This window comes from Ceratotherium simum, chromosome 29 (assembly GCF_057802395.1).
Source record: "Ceratotherium simum simum isolate JZ-2026a chromosome 29, ASM5780239v1, whole genome shotgun sequence".
NCBI lineage: Eukaryota > Metazoa > Chordata > Mammalia > Perissodactyla > Rhinocerotidae > Ceratotherium > Ceratotherium simum.
This window is the reverse complement of record NC_141928.1, coordinates 6,620,188-6,638,082: the sequence shown is the minus strand read 5'-3', so window position 1 is coordinate 6,638,082 and position 17,895 is coordinate 6,620,188. Positions and strand designations below refer to the sequence as shown.

The window sequence follows — 17,895 nt, the reverse complement described above, 5'->3', positions numbered from 1 at the left end:
CCCCCGTCTTCCCTCTCCCCCTGCAGCTACGAGGCTGGGATCCTGGAGAACCCCAAGGTAATCCCCCATCTCCTCCAAGCCGCCGTCTGTGGTGGTGGCTGTTCCGCGCCGATGCCGGCTGATGTGTTTGTAGCCTAATTTGAAATTTCACGGGGGCCGGGCGTGGGGCTGGGGCCAAGCCCTGCCTGTGTTCCCCGACCCTCGCCACCGGGCCCCCTCGCCTGCCCACTCCGCGCTGCGTTTTAAGACCCCCCCTTCCCTGGCGCTCTTTTTCTAATTGCCACTGGGATGAATAGGGGAAGGAAATATTTCAGGGCGGCGGAGAGCGAGTGTGATTGTGAGACAATAAAGAAGCAATTAGGCGGATGAGGCGCTCGTGGGAGGGCCCAGCCTGTGCCCACCAGCTCTCAGGCCGCGACTGCCGCTGTCGGGGGAGGGGAGGTGGCACAGACTCGAGCCTCAGGACCCATTTGTCTGGTGTGTGCTCCGCGCCCGCCCGCGGCAGGCTGGCCTGATCCCCGTCCCCAGCCTCCTGGGCCTGCCGGGCTGGGCCTCGGCCCCGTTTGAAGTTTAGGATTTCTCTCCCTGGGGGGTTTCCCTTTGTGTCTCCCCCTGCCCACCGTGGGAGATGGGGGAGGCAGGGCGAAATCTATCCTGGGAAGAGAAAAATCTCTTTGTCCTGGAGGGAATGTGTCTCCATCCCCTGGCTCAGCCCCACACCGGGGCGGGCGGCTGGTTTGGGGGTGGGGTGGGCTGCCCGTCTGCTGTTAGGGAAGAAGAGTGCTGGGGGGTGCTCAGGCAGCTGAGCCTGGGGATCCTAGAAGGCCAGCTGGAGGGGAGGATGCCCGGGTGGCCTGGGGAGGGTGGGGAGAGCTGGAGCCCTGCCGGGCAGGGGTCCCAGGATGGCTCCCGCACAGGGGCCACGCTGGCGATAATATAACACGGACCAGTGACGGTTTCTGTGCCCAGGCCTGGGGTTAGCCTTCTCCCGGCTCACCTTCCTCGGCTCCCAGCTGTGAGCAGCCTCATTTTGTGGATAAGGAAACCGAGGTCAGGAGAAGTGACTTGCCCCAGGGCACCAGCTGCTCCATGAGAGTCACCCCATTGCGGGAGCTGGCCCTCTGGCCTCTGAGGTTCCCCCACTGCCCACGCCTGCTCCCCCTCCCTGCTCACTCCACTGGGCCCAGCCGTGTCACTCAAGAGAGCCCACACCCTTGCCCCCTGGGAACTGATGGCCCCACAGGGCTGCTGCCCGCTGGCCACAGGTTTTTCCAGTTCATGCTCCGCTGACCCCACCACACTCGGGCCAGCCACCCCTAATTAGCCAGTCAGTCAGCACCCAGGGGGCGGGAGAGGCTGAGCTGAGCAGAGTGGTTTGCAGGCGGGATGTCCTCCTGGCCTGCTGGGCCCGGAGCATGCTGGGAAACCTCTCCCACGCCTTCTCAAGCCGCCTGTGGCTCTCACCTCAGGACTGGGGCCAGCAGAGCCGAGGCCAGAGGGGAAGTCACCCCGCGAAGTGCTGGGGTACAGGTCGCTGTGTGACCATGAGCAGGTCTCCCCATCTCTCAGGGATCCTGTCTTATGAGGGCAGTGGATGGATAAGTACATGCTAGAGAGTGTCTTTTTAAGGATTCTGCCACCATCAAGGCAGGAGGGTTAATGCTCAGGTCCCAGAGATCCGAAACCCGGGTCTGAATCCTGACTGCCTCTATGGCTGTGCAACCGTGGGCCAGTCACCCAGCCTCTCTGGGCCTCTGATTCCTCATGCAGTGGGAAACCACAGCACTTCCCTCCTGGATCATCGAAAGCGCTTGGCCTGTCCCTGGCACAGAGCATGGCCTCAGTCATGGAGCCGGGGGTCCTGCTCACCATCCTCAGGCCGGCTAAGATTCTTTTGGGAGGAAGGGGCCAAGGTCCTCTCAGAATCACTCTCGCCAGGCAGGAAAGGCTGGGCGGGGTGTCAGTGGAGGGGAAGCATTCCCATGGAGAAGTGTGGGGTCGGGCCGAGGAACCCAGGAGCCGGCTTTCCCGGCCTGCCCTGTGGGCACCTGTGCCTGCCAGGGGCCTCCCCGCCACTATACATCCTTGCATCTCTGGATCTCGTGTGCGTGGGGGTAGGTGGTCCTCCTATCGTCACCCCTAGATCCCAGGAACGAGGAGGCAGCAGCTAGGGGCCGGGGTGCACCCTCCACAGTGGAGAAACGCTGCACCCCAGGAGCCGGGGAGACAGAGCTTACGGGAACCGGTGCCCCCTCCCCCTCTCCAAAAAAAGCCCGGAGACCCGCGGAAGGGAGGGTTTGCAGGCAGATGGCGGAGCCATTTTCTGCCTCCGTGAGGGCTGATTGAGGGGCAATGAGGCAGCTAATGCGAAGAAAGATAGAAATTTACTTGCTTTAACTTCATACGGCCTACAGTGAAAGAGTTCATTCAGTCGCCGGCCCGCCATATCTGATGGATGAATAAACCATTTGCAGCATCGATCATGCCTCTGCATCATGGTTTAGTTCATGGGCCATTTGCTTCCAATTTCTCCTTCCCGGCCCTGTTTCATGCTTTCTTTCGCCCTCTCCCCCCACCCCCCCTACTCCCTCTCTCTCTCTTTTTTCCTTCACTCTCTTCCCTCCCCCTCAACCCCCCTCCCATATGACATTGGAAGTGAGGCCTCCCACTGGGGTGGATAAATAGATGGTATTGATACTCGGCAACAAACTATTTGTCATTTGAACTGTGCTTTTAGGATGGAGAGTAAAAAGAAGGCAGGCTGAGCCACCTTGGAATGCAAAGCAAGTGTCACTTTATTTCTATTTAGCTATTTTATTTAATCGGCGCTGTCAGGGTGTCGGAAGCCGCCGACAGCTGTCTCTGACCTCCACCGCGGCGTCTCGGGGACGCTGTCCTGCGGGGTCTTCCCACCGCCTCTCTCCTTCTCGTCCTGTTTGGGACTCCGTTAAGAAGTGTGGTGGGAGAAGGTGACAAGCACCAGATTGAAAAGGAGGGTCAGACACTGCGCAGGTGGAGGTGGGAGGCGGTGGGCTTGGGTGGAGGAGTGGGGTCCCCAGCTCGGGCACCCTGGTTTGAGTTCAGCCTGGGCTGGGGGGTCCGTGAGCCGCCCCAGGCAGGTGGGGAAGGGGCTTCAGAGTTGTGTCAGTCACCCAGAAGTCCCAAGCCCTCTTTCACGGTGCCTGTTGGCTGAGGATGGCCTGGGGCCTGTCTGTGCCCAGGGAAGGCAGTGGTTGAAACCAGCCCTGACGTCCTCCCCGTGGCTGACGATGCTGGCCCTCTCTGGCCACATTCCCCACGCTGTTTCCCAGCACTCAGGCTGCTAAAGCAGCTGGGAAACAGTGTGGGGAGATGGAAAGAGCACTGGACAGGGAGTCCAGAGTGCGGGGCTGGCTCCCACAGCTGTGGGGATGGCAGTATGGTTTGGACAAGCTGCTTCCTTGGCCTTGGTTTCCTATCTGGTCCATGGAGGCATCAGGCTGGGGGTCCTTAACGACCTTCCTCTTCCTTGGGTGTATCTCTGAGGTCGGTTCTGGGTCCTTGTTCCTGCTGCACAAATGGAAACAGATGAAGGGAGGCAGCTGGCCCGAGTCACACAGCACTTTGGAGGTGTGGGGGCTCCATCTCAGGCCCCGTCTGAGCTCAGAAGTATTGCTGGCAGGGTCAGCTGTCCCAGTTTGCCCAGGACCGAGGGGTTTCTCGGGGTGTGGGAACCGGGATGGTTGGTCTCCCTAATGTAGATCCAGCAGGCAAAGTGACTGCAGATGGAGGGACAGAGGCATTTCTGGTGGCCCCACCTTTCCTGGAGGGGCTCTTTTCAGAGGGGAGCATCACCAGGAGGTTCTACCAGCTGTCCTTCCCACCTGCAGAGCAGGTGACAGCTGGCACCTGGCCTTCTGGACATTTCCTTGGGTGATTTTCACATCCAGCAAAAGACACAAAAACTGTCCATATGCTTAAATTGTAACAGAGTCGAGGGCAGGCATCATGTCCCCCATTTCACAGATGAGGAAACCGAGGCTCGAGGAGGTGGAGCAGCTTGCCCAAGGCCTTGCAGCCTGAGGTCTTGACTCCAGGCTCTGGGGGTCTTTTCCACCCCTCTAAAATCCAACACACATTTGCTGAGGGCCTCGGGGGGGGTCCCTGCCCTGTGCCATGGGGTCCATGCTGCACAGAACGGCCCGTCCCCCTCAGCCTCTATTTCTTCATCTGTAGATGGGCTAACAGCCCTTGACCTTCTTACCAAACAGGGCCGCTGCAAAGAAAAAGCAATTGCGGATGGAAAGTGACATGTGAATGTTTGCAGGGCTTTGAAAGCACAGATTTAAGGGACTACACATCCCAGGATGTGAGCAGGTGACACCACCAGCTGGGCCCAGGATGCCCACAGGAGGGACTTCAGCAGTCAGGCCCCAGAGGCCCCATCCCCACCGTGGCAAGGGTCCAAGCTGCAGCCTAGGGGGGCCGGGGCCTCAAGAGGTGGGAGGGAGTTCTAAGAGTTCCAGGCAGCCAGCGGCCCCTCCACCGCTGCATCAAGACGAGAGGCCCATTTCCCAACACGCCCAAGAAAAAATATACATAAAGGTTGATGTGTTTTCAAATGGGTTTTTGCTTGGCTCTTCTCTTTTCTCCCTGTGAGTGTTAACCTCGGGGACCCCGGGGAGGGCTCTGCCCGCTGGAGCACCTGCTGGGGTCACGCATAGTCATTACTTTGCGGTCAGCGCAGAATAAACCCCAATTCCCGGTGCCTGCGAGAGTGTGCGCACCCGCTCCCAGGCAGCCCGCCGAACGCCGCCTCGCTCCTCCGAAGTCGCACTTTTCCTGCCTGACTTGTTCCTCTCCTGCTATTCTACCTCCAGCTGTGGGGGCGTCGAAGGAAAAGATGAGATCAAGTTGAGGGGAAAAATTGTCTGATTTCTTGAGCCCTTTGTTTCCCAGGCCCCTGGCAAGCGGGGCTGGCTCCAGGCGGGGGGCTGGGAGGCTGCTGGACTGTGCCAGCCGGTGGCACATGCTGCAGCCCCCTGGTCCTGGAGAGGGGTGCAGATCTCTGCAGGAGCTGGGGTGCAGGGTGTCCAGGGGTGGCATGGCATGGCTTGGCCCAGGACACCCCATCCTCCAACCTCTTTCGTCTTTCATCAGAACCAAGCACCTCCAAACCTCTACACGAAGACCCAGGACCCGGCCAAAGCTCCCAACAGCCCTGACATCCTTGAGATCGAGTTTAAGCAAGGTAGGCACCCACCTCTTGTGGCTCGAGGCAGTGAACTCTGGGGCCCTGGCTCCTTTCCCCTCACCCAGGAGCCTGGGCACAAGCCCTCTGCATCCCTCTGCATTCCTGGAAGCCGGAGTTCAGACAGGGGCTTCAGGGGTTCCCAGCTATCCCCTTCCCCCATGGCATGACCCGTGGAAGCCTCCAGGCTTGAGAGGAAAGCACTTGACTGCTGGTCACATGGGCTCATGGGCACTGGGTCCAGAGCAAGAGCATTCCAGTCCCTAAGCAGTGACTTTGGGAAAGTCACTCCACTTTCCTGGGCCTCGGTTTCCTCATCTGTACACTGGAGTTAAAAGAGCACTGGTGTTTTCAGGGTGTAGAACGAGATCTGTATGGGAAGGATCCAGCACAGGGCCCGGCCCCGAGGAGGTGCTTGGTAAATGGCAGATCTTAAAGAGCCAGGCTCAGGCCCCTCAGCTAGTCCCACGTTAGCTGTTGGATGTCCTACCCACCCCTGCCCCCGAGTTCAAAGCTGCTGCCTCTCTTGCTCCCTTGGCAGTGGGGGTGTCGTGCTCTCCTCGTCTTCGCTGCTATCAGCAAGAAGCAATTGCTGGCCTGGCCTTTGTGCCCAGCCTCCAGCCTGGCACCAGGGCCACCTCTTGCCCTGGAGGACAGAGGGGAAGGCAAGGTGTGCCTGGTAATGGGGAGAGCAGGACCAGGCTCAGAGTGAGGGCTTGGGGTGTCCAAGGAGAGGACCTTTCCAGGAGGCTGCAGAAATCAGGGGGGCTTCCTAGAGGAGGTGGGGCTGGGCAGGAGCTGGAGGAACTGAGAGGGGGCATGAGGGCATCCCAAGCCCATGCAAAGAGGCTGGCCCCTCCATCCAGAAGGTGGCTGCCTGGGCTGGAGCAGGGAACAGAGAGAGAGCTCTGAAGCTTGGCTTTTCCCAGGGCGCCTCAGAGAACAAGGATCAGGGTCAGGGAAGCCGAGGTTCAGATCCCTGCTCTCTCTCGTGCTGGTGTGACCTTGACAACCATTTTCACCCCTCTGGGCCTCAGGCTCACTCACCTATAAAATGAGCCACAGAAATGATGTTCACAAGTGCCAAGTATGGTACGTGGAATGAGACTGTGAGAAATAGAGCCTGTTAGTACTTTAATAATCCGCCTCTTCCTGGCCTTTCCCAAGAGCCTGGCTAAGCCCGTGGGCATCTTCATTGCGTGCCCCCATCTGTTCAAATCCTTGAATTTCACACCACTTGGGAACCAAAGGGCCCGTGGTCTGAGGCCCCTACAGCCAGCTGGAGCTCTAAGTGCCCGCTCTGTCTGACCCAGGCCTGGTTCAAGGGCGGTGGACCTTTTCGGGCCTCATCGCTGAGAAGACGGTGGGGCGCACCCAGCAGCACCTCCAGCAGATCCCCCAGGAGCCCGAGTGAGGGTGGGAGGGAGGCGAGCAGGAGGCAGCGGAAGGTCCCGGACACAAGGCTCTGGCAGCCTTTCCTCCAGCAATAGGGTAGCCCGAGGGCTGAGCCAGAGAAGAGACGTGATCCATTTTAATGATCTGGGCACTGTCTGGAAAAAAAAAGTAGACAGGAGGAGCCCTCCCCCGACCACTCCCCATTCACCCTCTAGTTAATTTATTTGAAGTTTTAATCTAATTATTAACTATTTTAAAGGCTAAGAGGCTTTCTCTGGCAGCAGCACCAACAATGTCAGCTCCTCTCCAGGCAGGCCCCGTCCAAGGCAGAGGCCATAATAGGACTGGGGAGGGAGAGAAAGGGAGAGGGGAGAGGCGGGGGTGGCTAGAAGGGCTTAAGGTTCATTATTGGGCAGACTTACATTTAATAGCAATTTACAACCAAGTTATAAAACCCCTGGAAATGGGGGTTAAGAATGGCGGGGCTGACAGCGCCTTGAGTGAAGCCCTCCGAGCGGCGCCCTGCTAATAAAGACTCGAAAGCCGCTATTGAGCCCTGACTGGCACCCGATCGCCGGCGACATGGTAATGAGCCGGGCAGATGGGTGGGGGATTAGCCGCCAACTTTGAACAGCTTTTCTTTGTCACTGTTACAGCTCTCTTGTTAGCCCCCTAATACATTTATTGCTCATTTCACACCGCTCGAGAAAGTGCCCCTTGCTATTCAAAGTCAACCCCGAACCCACCCACAACCCCCCCTCCTGCCACCACCCCCCTCGACTGCGCCCTCCCTGCCCCGAGCCGCGGCCACCTCCCTCCTGCCCTCCTGCCACTCCAGCCCTGACGTCTCAGAATTCTCGGACCCCTCCAACACCTCGCCTGCTGGAGTGGGCACCGCTTCACCCCCATCAATCAGATGGCTGCGTGCGGGCCTGGGGTGCAGGGTTGGGGGTGCGGGGGTCCGCCTGACAGACGTGGCAGGGGCCTGTGAGTGTGTGTGTGTATGTGTGTGAGCTCAGGCGCACCTCGGCCAGGCGGCCCCCGGGTAACTGGTGGGACAGAAGGTGCTCCGGGGGTAAGACAATGGTGGAGCGTGAAATTCAATTAGTTCAGGGCCTGGTTCCAATTTCACAGCCCCTAAATGCAAAAGGGGCAAAGAGAATGGGAAGGGTGGGGGAGAGCGTTTTTATTGCGTTTTCCCTTTCATTCTGGGGGCGTTCTCGCCCCTTCTCTCCCCCCGGCAGGCCTCAACCTGCACAGGGCTTTGCAGGGAGTCACTTGGACTCCATATCTGTCACATCCATTTAAGGCGTTGCAGGAGGAGGGGAGGGCGGGGCGGCAGGCACAGGCTCCTCTGCGGAGCTCCAGAGCTCCAGCCCGCAGGCCCACTGCCCTCTCCTCCCGCCCTAGGGGTCCCCGTGAAGGTGACCAATGTCAAGGACGGCACCACCCACCACACGGCCTTGGAGCTCTTCCTGTACCTGAACGAAGTCGCGTGAGTGCCCGCAGCCCTGCTCGGCCTCCTGGGAAACCCCCACGTCGGGCGAGCACTGGCCCGGGCCATTGTGGCCGGTGGTCACAGCCCGAGGTGTAGGGACCGAGGAGGACAGGCCTGCGTCCTGCAGGCAGCCTTGGCACAGCCCCATAGGCACGGGGTCTCCTGATTGGCCCTCAGCCTCAGAAGGTAACAACCCCAGGGGGTCTGCAGCCCCCTAGGGATGGTCCAGCTGGAGCCTCCAAGCCCTCGCCTGGATCTGAGTCCAGGGTAGAAGGAAAGATGAGCAGTGGTTAGGGCTGGTGCCACACAAGGCCCCAGGACAGAGGGAACAAGTTGCAAATTGAACTCACTGTGTGACCTGGCAATCCCTTTCCTCTCTGGACCTCAGTTTCCCCACTTGTGCAATGGGCAGCTGGACCAGGTGACCTGGCTCAGATGTCCTCTGAGTCTTGGGTCCGGAGATGGTGCCTGATGCCCTGCATGTGGCTCTGGGTGGGCACAGCTATGCCCAAGCTGCGGCAGCCTGGTGGGTGGCATGTGACTCCAAGCCTGTGGCAGCATGTGACTCTGTTCTCCCCACAGGGGCAAGCACGGCGTGGGCCGCATCGACATCGTGGAGAACCGCTTCATCGGGATGAAGTCCCGAGGTGAGTCTGCTCTCCCACCTCGGGGCTGCTCCTCGGCTCCCAGAGACCCCAGGGACCCCTGAGATCCCTGTCCCATTCGGGTGCTACTCCACGCCATAGGGGTGACTTTGGGCAAGTCCCTTCTCCCCACCAGACTCAGTTTCCCCCCTGTGAAGTGAGGCCTTTTGCCACCAACTTCCTAGGGTATTATGAGAAGAGCCGTGCCACCAGCAGAGAGGAGCCTGGGGGTCCAGGGAAGGCTCAGAGGAGAGAGGAGGCCAGGGCCAGGCCCGGAGGTCCTCTCTGCGCCCTGGGCGGGTCGGCCAGGTTTGGCGGCGGGCCATCCAGGCCCGATTTCATGGTCATTAGGTCTGCATTGAGGAGGCCGGCCGGCCGGGCAGGGGAGAATCGTGCCGGGGGGGGGGGGGGGGCGGGGTGCTATGGGCTGCAAGGGCGCCGTGATCCCCCAGGGCCTGAGGGCCTGTCCCAGGATCAGGCATGGCACCCGGGGCCCGTTTTCCAGGGATGAGCAGGCCTCTGCCTCCGTATGGAGTGGCTGCCACTTTGGCTGGCCTCTAGGCTGCCTGGCCGTATCTGCCTCTGGCTGGGCCGGGAGGGAGGAGAGGTTGGTCTCTCTGTCTTCTCTTAGTAACCAGAGCCCCATGATGCCCTTTGTCAGTTACCCCCCTGGGCCATCTCGACCCCTCCCCTTCGGGACTCAGTTTCCGCATACAAGGGGATCTCATGTCCCTGTGCGTCTGGGATAAAGCAGTGCTGGTCTGTGATAAATGAATGTTCTTCGGAGCTCTCAGAGGGAGGGGGCAAGCTTTCAGCAGTTAGAGCCCCTGAACTGGGTACCTGAATTTTTGACTACCGGTGATGGTGTTGGGGCCCGCTGTTTTGGCAGGTGTTCAAATCGCTTTGCTTGGGGGGTCAATTTAAAAAAATAACAGAACCACTTAAAACCAGGCCAAGGTCGGGCCCTTTGTCCTCAGGACCTTTTTACTAAGATTCTAAAATCCAAAGGGAGCAGATTTCAGCTGTCAGAGAGGGGCGCTGGACCCGGAGGCAGGAGGCCCGGGTTCTCACCCCAGGGTTGCCTTGCCTTGCCCAACCACTTTGGGCTTGTCACCTCCAGGCCTCAGTTTCCCCAAGTGTAGTGTAGGCTGAGGGGTGGGAGTCAATCATTCTGGCTCTGACCTGTTCGGATTTCTCTCCAACAGCGCGGGGAGGAGGGGAGGGAAGCGGCCGCTTTGCCTCTTCCGTGTGGTTTTTTTCCTCCTCGAAGCAGCTATTATCCAAGAGAAACAACCTAATTGAAACTCCCTCGGGAAGGCCTTGTCGAGAACAATCTTACCAATTAGCTGCTCCTTTATCCTGGCTTACCTTTGTCTCTCACCTGTATTAACATCTGCTTAAACGTGCCTTTGTCTCTGTCTGCCCTTGGGAGCCAGCACAATGTAACCATCCACGGCAGACCTCAGAGGGACCTTGGGGAGCCAGAGACCACCACCCTCATTTTGCAGACGGGGACACCAAGGCTCAAAGTCACAGGCTCATTGGTGGCAGGGCCAGGACTGACCCCCCAACCCAGGGAGGCATGGAGTGGAGGGCTGAGAGCTTGAATTCTGGAGTTGGGGGTCCAGGTTCTAGCCCGTGTATAGCAGGGGATGCGCTCCGTGAATGGTGTGGGCCCCTGGGGGATGCTGAAAGGGCAGAGGCAGCCTCTGCCCTCTGGGAGCTGTCAGTGTGGCTCAGAGATGTCCACTACGGCACCTGCTGTTGTGCCCTTCCTGTGCCTGTGGTAGGCATCATTAATTGATTGTGGATGTGTCTCAGTGCTGCAGGCAGTCACTACCAGTTGATCAGGATTGGCACTTGCGGTGAAAATGAATTGCCTTCCCTTATTGGAAAGATAAGGACTGGCCTGGGGTCACCCTGTGAAATGGCATCCTGCTGGATAGGGACAGCAAACTTGAGCTGAAGGAGGTAGTGATACAGGCATGGACTGGGCCATTCTGGGAAGGCATCCTGGAGGAGATGGCAAGAGAATAGGCTTCAACTAGTAGAATGTAGAATCGAGAGGGTAGAGCAGGGGCATTCCAGGGCCGTGGGAGAGAATATAGGAGGCATCCCAGGTGGCTGCTTCGGTGGCGGGTTGTCTGGGGGCCGAGCCCCTGAAGACCTGGAGGAGGCACATTTAAGAGCCGGGGTAGAGGGTCCAGGCTTTGGTGCTGTATTTGAGTCTCCATCTTGGCTCCTTCACCGTTGGGAAAGCAACTTGGTCTCTCCGGGCCTTGACTTCCTCATCTGTGAAATGGGTTGCTGTGTGGATCAAATACATAGAGCTCTTGACCCATAGTGGGCGCTGTGCCTGGACAGAAGACTTTCTACCTTTTCCCCAGAACTGGGGGTGTCACCACCACTGAAGATCAGAGCCTCGAGGTTAGCAGTCTGTTCCGACTCCCTCAGCTTCTTACCCCCACGTCCCCCAGGAAAAGTTTCCTAGAACACAGCCTTCACTCGGCCCAGGTTCTGTGTGTGCCTGTGGGGGGCTGTCCCCGAAAAGCGCAGAATTTAGTCCGAGAGTTGTACAGTCTTTCAGGAAGACAACCAGGATTCTGACTCCAAGAACTTGCTGTGTGACCTTAGGCAAGTTGCTTTCCCTCTCTGCAGCTCCAGCTCTCAACGGTGGGGCAGACTGTTGATCTCGCCATCTCCCTCTGGAAGTTCGAACTTGCCTATTTTCTTGGGTTTGGGGGTGAGAAAAGAAAGTTGCTTGGTAATTTTCGGTTGATATCTTGTTTTTATTTCTCTACTCCCCGTAATTTGTTGTGAGAAAGAAAGCAGGGGCAATAAATGAGGGCATTGTGGATGCCCCCACGACGAGGTTTTCATTAAGTCGCCAGTGATGGGAGAAGCTGCTAATTGTCAATTACATTGAGGGCAGAGCAGGAAGGCACTATTGTCTGTATCTTGGTGTACAAGGAAAAATGTCATTTGTATTGATTTTACAAAGCTCGCAATTGAAATTCGTTAAGGGCTTGTTTTTTTTTCCAGGGGGCAGGGATGGATGGGTAGGGAGCTGGGCAGTGCTAGGCCCTGGGTCCGGGGTGGCCCGGTCAGCAGCGCAGGGGCCATGGGGTCAGGGGGCAGGGGCTGGGGAAGCTGCAGACGGAGTAGCTCTCCTGTATTGTGGCTGTTCACACTGTCATTATCACATTATCTTTTTAACTCCGGAGGGGGGCTAATTAAGTGAAGTAAATGAAATCAGTGGGGAGGAGAAGGGGGGGCCGGCAGGCACGAGGGCAGCCAGGAAGGAGCCAGGGCTTGTCCTTCCACTCACCTTCCCTCCTTCTCCAGCCGCTGGGTGACCCCTCTCCTCCCAGCCCTGCCCCTCCGGGTCTCACCCCTGCCCGCCGGCCTCTTTCTCCTCCTCCTCCATAGCCAAAGCTCTTCTTCCTCTCCCTCCACCCTTCCATCTCTCTCCCGCTCTCCCCCTCACTCTCACTTCCTCCTCACTTCTCCCCTTTCTGGCTAAGAAGGAACAAGGGCTGCCCACTCACTTATCCACCTGTCCAGGCCTCCCAGAGGATCTGCTCAGATGGAATGTTCCAGATGGAAAGTGGAGGGAGATCTGTGAAGCAAAGGTGTTAGCTCTCCCAGAGGCCTACCCTGATTCCCAGGGTGGGGCCTGCAGGGCACCAGGAAAAGAGAGGATGGCTAGAGACCCACAATGACTTGCCTCCCTGTCACCATGGCAACCGCCTCTATCCTTGGCCCTGGTACCTAAGAGGCGAGCCCTTGGGCCCCAGCCAGCCTCCCTTCCCCCGGCCTTTCCAAATCCGCCGCTCTGGGTACTGCCTTCCCAAAGGACCAGAGCCTCCGGTCCAGGTACCCTAACCCCCACTTCCACCCCCGACCCCCGGCTAAGTTGGTGGAACCCACTCAGTTCTGCCAAATTGCTCCATCTGGGCTAACTTGGCAGCCTCAGGAGCAGATGAGAAGAATTTAAGCAGCAGCATCTGTTTTGGTCTCCACCTCTTCCTCCTCAGTCCACTCTCCCCCCACCGCCCCACCCCGGCGCCCCCAGCTCCTCACTCTTCCCCCCGCCGCCCTGGCAGTAATTATGGTGTGATTGAAGCTGTTCCACAGAGAACCGCTGACACCTCTGTCTTTTTCCTGTAAACACGGGGAGATGAAAATAGACACTTGGAGCCGCTGTGCGTGTCATTCTGAAGATGTCTGTTGTCTCTTCCACGGCGACACCGAGACTCAGCTGTCATTTCCTCCTTCTTTTTGCGCAGTGGTTTGTATGCCGACTGTCAAAAGCCCCAAATCCATAGTCTTTTAGCATCAGGTTTCTGTCACTGGTTTTTTTAAAGTCATTTTTTTCCAGAAGAAATACACAGAAATCATCTGTACCCTCTAACCCCGTGGAGAGGAGAGGGAAGATCTTTAAAATACACACACACACACACACACACACAACAGCAGCAACCTGAAAACAAGCTTTTCAATCAGGCACAATTAACTTTAACACCTTCTAAGAAAAGGAGCAGGAATATTAATTGTGCTGGCGTGTTTCGTGGCTGTGGGTTTTCTTCTTGCCCACGACTCTTCCTCCGGTGCCGCGGAGGGTTGACAGCCACGAGGCTGGTTCTGAGGACTCAGGAGGGGCAGCTCTGCCCACCAGGCACTCTCTGCTCTTCCTGGGGAATGGCTGGGATGGGCCAGCAGGGCGGTGCTTGTGGGCAAGTCATCCTCTTCCTCGCTGGAGAGTATAGATGTCCTCCACACGCCCTGCACACCACCGGTGTTGTCCCCTCTCTGGACTGTTGGGAGGTGATGCTGGGGCTGTGGCTACCGTGTTCTAGAGACAAAACCGTCAGTATGCACACCACACCAAGTGGCCCGTGTGTCTGGGTACTTACCTTCAGGCGGGTCTCGGTGGACGTTAGAAGGTAGAGCAGCCGACACTTGCAACCTTCTCGGTTTTCCAGACAGGTTGCCTGGGGCTCAGAGAGGGGGCTGAGGCTGGCCGAGGTCACACAGCAAAGCTGAGCTGGCTACTGTCTGTAAAGGTATAAGTTGTGTGGGACTTCTGGTCTCCAGTCCCAGCCCTGCAAGTACACCTTGGACAGCGCCCCCAGCTGGCCCAGCCCAGGACGGGAAAGCAGGGAGGCCGCCAAGTTTCCTGGGAGCTGAAAATGAGGAGGGGTCCTGAGTGGCCCGCCCGGGATGGCACTGTTGCGACTGTCTGTGCCAACAGGAGGACAGGCTTTGAAAGTTTTGGGGTTTTTCCAAAAGGTGGCAAAGCTTATAATTAGAAGGCCCGTTTCCAATCCAGTAGATACTGAGTTCCTGGTACGAACCCGGGGAGGAGACCAGTTCACCGTTGTCAGTGTCTTACTTTACGTGGCTCTTGGGAAATTACTTTATTCTTGGTGATAAAGTTTCCAGGATAACTGAAAACTTGCTGCTCATGTTGTGGTTATTTCTGCCATTTTGGAGGCAGGTGTTTCCAAAGGTCTGCACATGTCTGTCTTTGTCAACAGACTGCTGAACCATCGGGCCTTCCCATGGCCTGGGCCCATCAGAGCCACTGTTTGTGGCACCATGCTGCCCCCACATGAGTGGCCTGACCCCCGTGCCGAGCTCTTGTGTCTGCTTCTCGTGGATTTTCCATGCCCCCGTTCTCGTCTGTCAGCAGTGGCTTTTCTCAGCCATCCAGCTGTCTCCACCCCCAGCAGTCTTCCTGCCCCTCTCTGGTCGTGGCTCCTAGCCACACTGCAGAGACGGAGGGTAGAGCCTGTTTGAACTGTATTTATAGGAGTAGCAATAGGCCACTGAAGGCCTGAGGGACTGCCCAGGGAGTTGAGGGTTTGGGCCTGGGGCGTAAATTTGGGACGTTGGTGTTTTCCTGCTGGGGAGGCCATTTCCCCCCAAAAGATCACAGCTGCATCAGGACAGCAGAGGTTGCCCAAGAGCTGTGAGCACACAAGTGACATGGGACAGGCTCTTTTGTGGCACATTGTAATCGTATCAGCGCCTGGTCTCTAGGTGGGGCTTTGACACACATCCCCTGACACCAGGACATCAGGGGTTTGCCGATGGGAGACTCACCCCAGAATAGCCCTTTTCTGCTTGGGCACACCGCGGAGCCATGGTGAGAACCCAGACTTTCCTCCTTGGCCATGGCACCTTGAACCTGCGTGGGCCCTTTCGTGCTCTGGCAAGCACTGGGTCACTTTGCCAAAGGCCCTGAGAGGCAACCTGGAGCAGAGATGGGAGATCCAGATGCTGGTCTGACTCGCCTTGGGCAAGGCACTTCCCTCCTGGGCCTCAGTCTTCCCATCTGTCAAACTGGTGTGTTGAACCAGCTCGGCATTTTAGGGTCTTCTTGGTGGAGCCCAGGGTTTGTAGAGGGGCCTCCGCTCCCCCCAGCAGGGCTTGGGCTGTCTACCTGTATGCTCAGCCTCTGCTTGGGACTGTGTTTGAATAATGGGTTTGCAGCTAAAAGTTGGAAGGACGTGAGAACACGGCACCGAGAGACCCTAAAGGGCCTTTCCTTCAAGCTCTGACATTCCCGTGATTCCCAGACATAAAGATCAAAGATTAGAGGAGTTTCAGAGGAGGAAATTTCTGGCTATTCACATAGACTCACATCAGACTCAGCCTTGCCCATGTCCCCTTTGGATTCGAAAACAATCTCCTTTCCGGTTTCTGGGGTTTTTTGAAAGCATTTTTTTAAATGGTGGTAAAATATATATAACATAACATCGACCATTTTAACCACTTTTAAGTGCACAGTTCTGTGGCATTAAGTGCATTCACGTTGTTGTGCAACCATCACCACCATTCATCCACAGAACTTTTTCATCTTCCCAAACTGAAACTCTGCACCTGTTAAATACAAACTCCCATTCCCCCTCCCCCTGCCCCTGGCACCCACCATGCTCCTTTCTGTCTCTAAGAATTTGACTATTCCAAGGACCTCATATAAGTGGAATTATACCGTAAGTGTTCTTTTGTGTCTAGCTTATTTCACTTAGCATAATGTTCTCCAGGTGCATCTATGTTGTAGCATGTGTCAGAATCTTCTTCCTTTTTAAGGCTGAATAATATTCCATGTGTGTATACAGCACATTCTGTTTATCCATCATCTGTTGATGGGCATTTGGGTTGCTTCCACCTTTTGGCTGTTGTGAATAATACTGCCATGAACGTGGGTGTACAGATCCTTTGTGTTTCACAAAGCAGCCAGTGTGGAAAGACGATGGTGGTAAACCTTCAGGATACCTGAAACCTTGCCCCTTTACCGCTGGAAGGGTATGTGGTGGGAAGAAAGGCATCTTTCAGGGTAGCACTGTGGGGACGGGGCAGTTACGGCCTCTCCTCCATCAGGAAAGTGGACCCAGGGCTGGTTTGCCCATGGTCAGCTCCACGTGTGCCCCCGAACTTTATTCAAGAGGCCACGCTGCTGGGGCAAGAGGGAGTCTGGCCATGTGCACGTCGGCAGTTCTGCTGCCCGGCGCCTCAGTGTCTTCAGATCTAGCGTGGCACTGCCAATCAGACCTTCCTCCTGGGACCACGCTCAGCGCGGGGCCGGGCGCCTCCACGTCACTTTGGAGACCATCTGATCCAAGCAGGTTGTTTGACAAATGGAGGGACTGGGCCTGCGGTGTGAAGAGGGGGCTTGAGCAAGACCATCTTCGCACAACCTTCCCGGTGTAGGCCCCCATCACCAGCTGACCCACAGGGCAGTGAGCGACAGCAGCAGTCAGGGACTCGGGGGCCTGGACTCAGTTCCCACCTCCACCTCAGGCGTGTCCTTTCTCCTCCCGGGCTCAGTTTCCCCATCTGTAGAGTGGGGTCAGCACAGGCGATTGCAACCCCTCCACCACTGCACCAGTCGGGATTTATCTGCAGAGACGTGGCTGCAGGGGAGCTGCTGGCCGAAGGTGGCATGTGTGTGCACACGTGTACATGTGTGTGCACAGCCGTCCCCTCCGCTGGCTCCCTGGTGGAAGGGAGGAAGGGATATTTGGGGCCCTGAGCTCCACTGTAGTCGGTTTAATTACAGGTTTTCAGCCACAGGCTGGTGGGCATGCGTTGGGAAGGAGGGGGGAGAGGCTCCAAAACCCTGTCATTTTCCACCGTCTGAGGGCCTCTTCAAAGGGGGGCATCTAGACATTTTCTCCACAAGCCACAGAGTGGACTGTCGTGGCCCCAGCATGAACATAATGACAGATGAGTTTTGCAGCAAGCTGGGAGTGAATGGGTCCGACCGGCTTGTCTCCTGTCAGACGAGTCATTATTATTTTTTTTTTTTTTGTCATTTGCTGACAGTTTGGGTTTCACACGTTTCTCTCTTTTTTCTCCTTTTCCCCCTGCCTGGAAAAATGGCTAGGTATCTACGAGACCCCAGCGGGGACGATCCTTTACCACGCTCATTTAGACATCGAGGCCTTCACCATGGATCGGGAAGTGCGCAAAATCAAACAAGGCCTGGGCCTGAAATTCGCGGAGCTGGTGTACACAGGTGCGTAGGCTCTGCCGCTGTCCCCTGCCCCCTACTGCACGGCACCCTCCTTGGTCCCGCCTCGCCCGCCGCCATCTTCGTGACAGAGCCTGAAAGATGTAGGTTGAAAGGGGTCGAGTGAGGGCAGGGGACGAGGGAGTGAGGAGGGGATGCTGGGACCTACCTTGTTCACAACGTGTCGGGGGAGATGCGCCAGTCTCCCCAAGGTGTCCGGATGCCTCTGTCACCCGCCGTCTCCATGACTCCAGCAAGGCCACGGAAGCATCGCGTGTCATCCGTAGGGCAGCCAACCTCTGTCCTGCACATGCCGGGTGCTGGGCACTGTGAGGGGACATGAGGGATCCCAGGGGGTCCCAACATTCCCAGGAGAGCTGCGGTCAGCTCCTTTTACAGATGAGGAAACTGAGGCTCAGAGCAGAAGGAGTTTGTACAAAGTTACACAACCAGAAGTGGCCTAGCTGGGTTTGACCCCAGGCCAGGCTGTCTCCAGGCAGAACCTGGAACGACTACATGGACTGCCTCAAGCAAGGGAAAGCCTGGGCCAGCCCCGGTGGCCTAGTGGTTAAGTTCTGCATGCTCCGCTTCGGCAGCCCAGGTTCGG

At 57.3% G+C, this 17,895-nt stretch overlaps 1 protein-coding gene across 4 annotated transcripts in view; it reads left to right on the top strand.

The window, feature by feature from the left end:
- ASS1 (argininosuccinate synthase 1) overlaps positions 1-17,895 on the top strand; it is a 54,805-nt gene that overhangs the window by 24,744 nt on the left and 12,166 nt on the right. For all 4 annotated transcript variants that reach the window (XM_087418919.1, XM_087418917.1, XM_014782259.2 and 1 more), the window contains 5 exons: positions 27-57; positions 5,140-5,230; positions 8,036-8,120; positions 8,706-8,770; positions 17,163-17,294. In XM_087418919.1, coding sequence (XP_087275045.1) covers positions 27-57; positions 5,140-5,230; positions 8,036-8,120; positions 8,706-8,770; positions 17,163-17,294 — 404 coding nt within the window. The remainder of the gene's footprint in view (positions 1-26; positions 58-5,139; positions 5,231-8,035; positions 8,121-8,705; positions 8,771-17,162; positions 17,295-17,895) is intronic.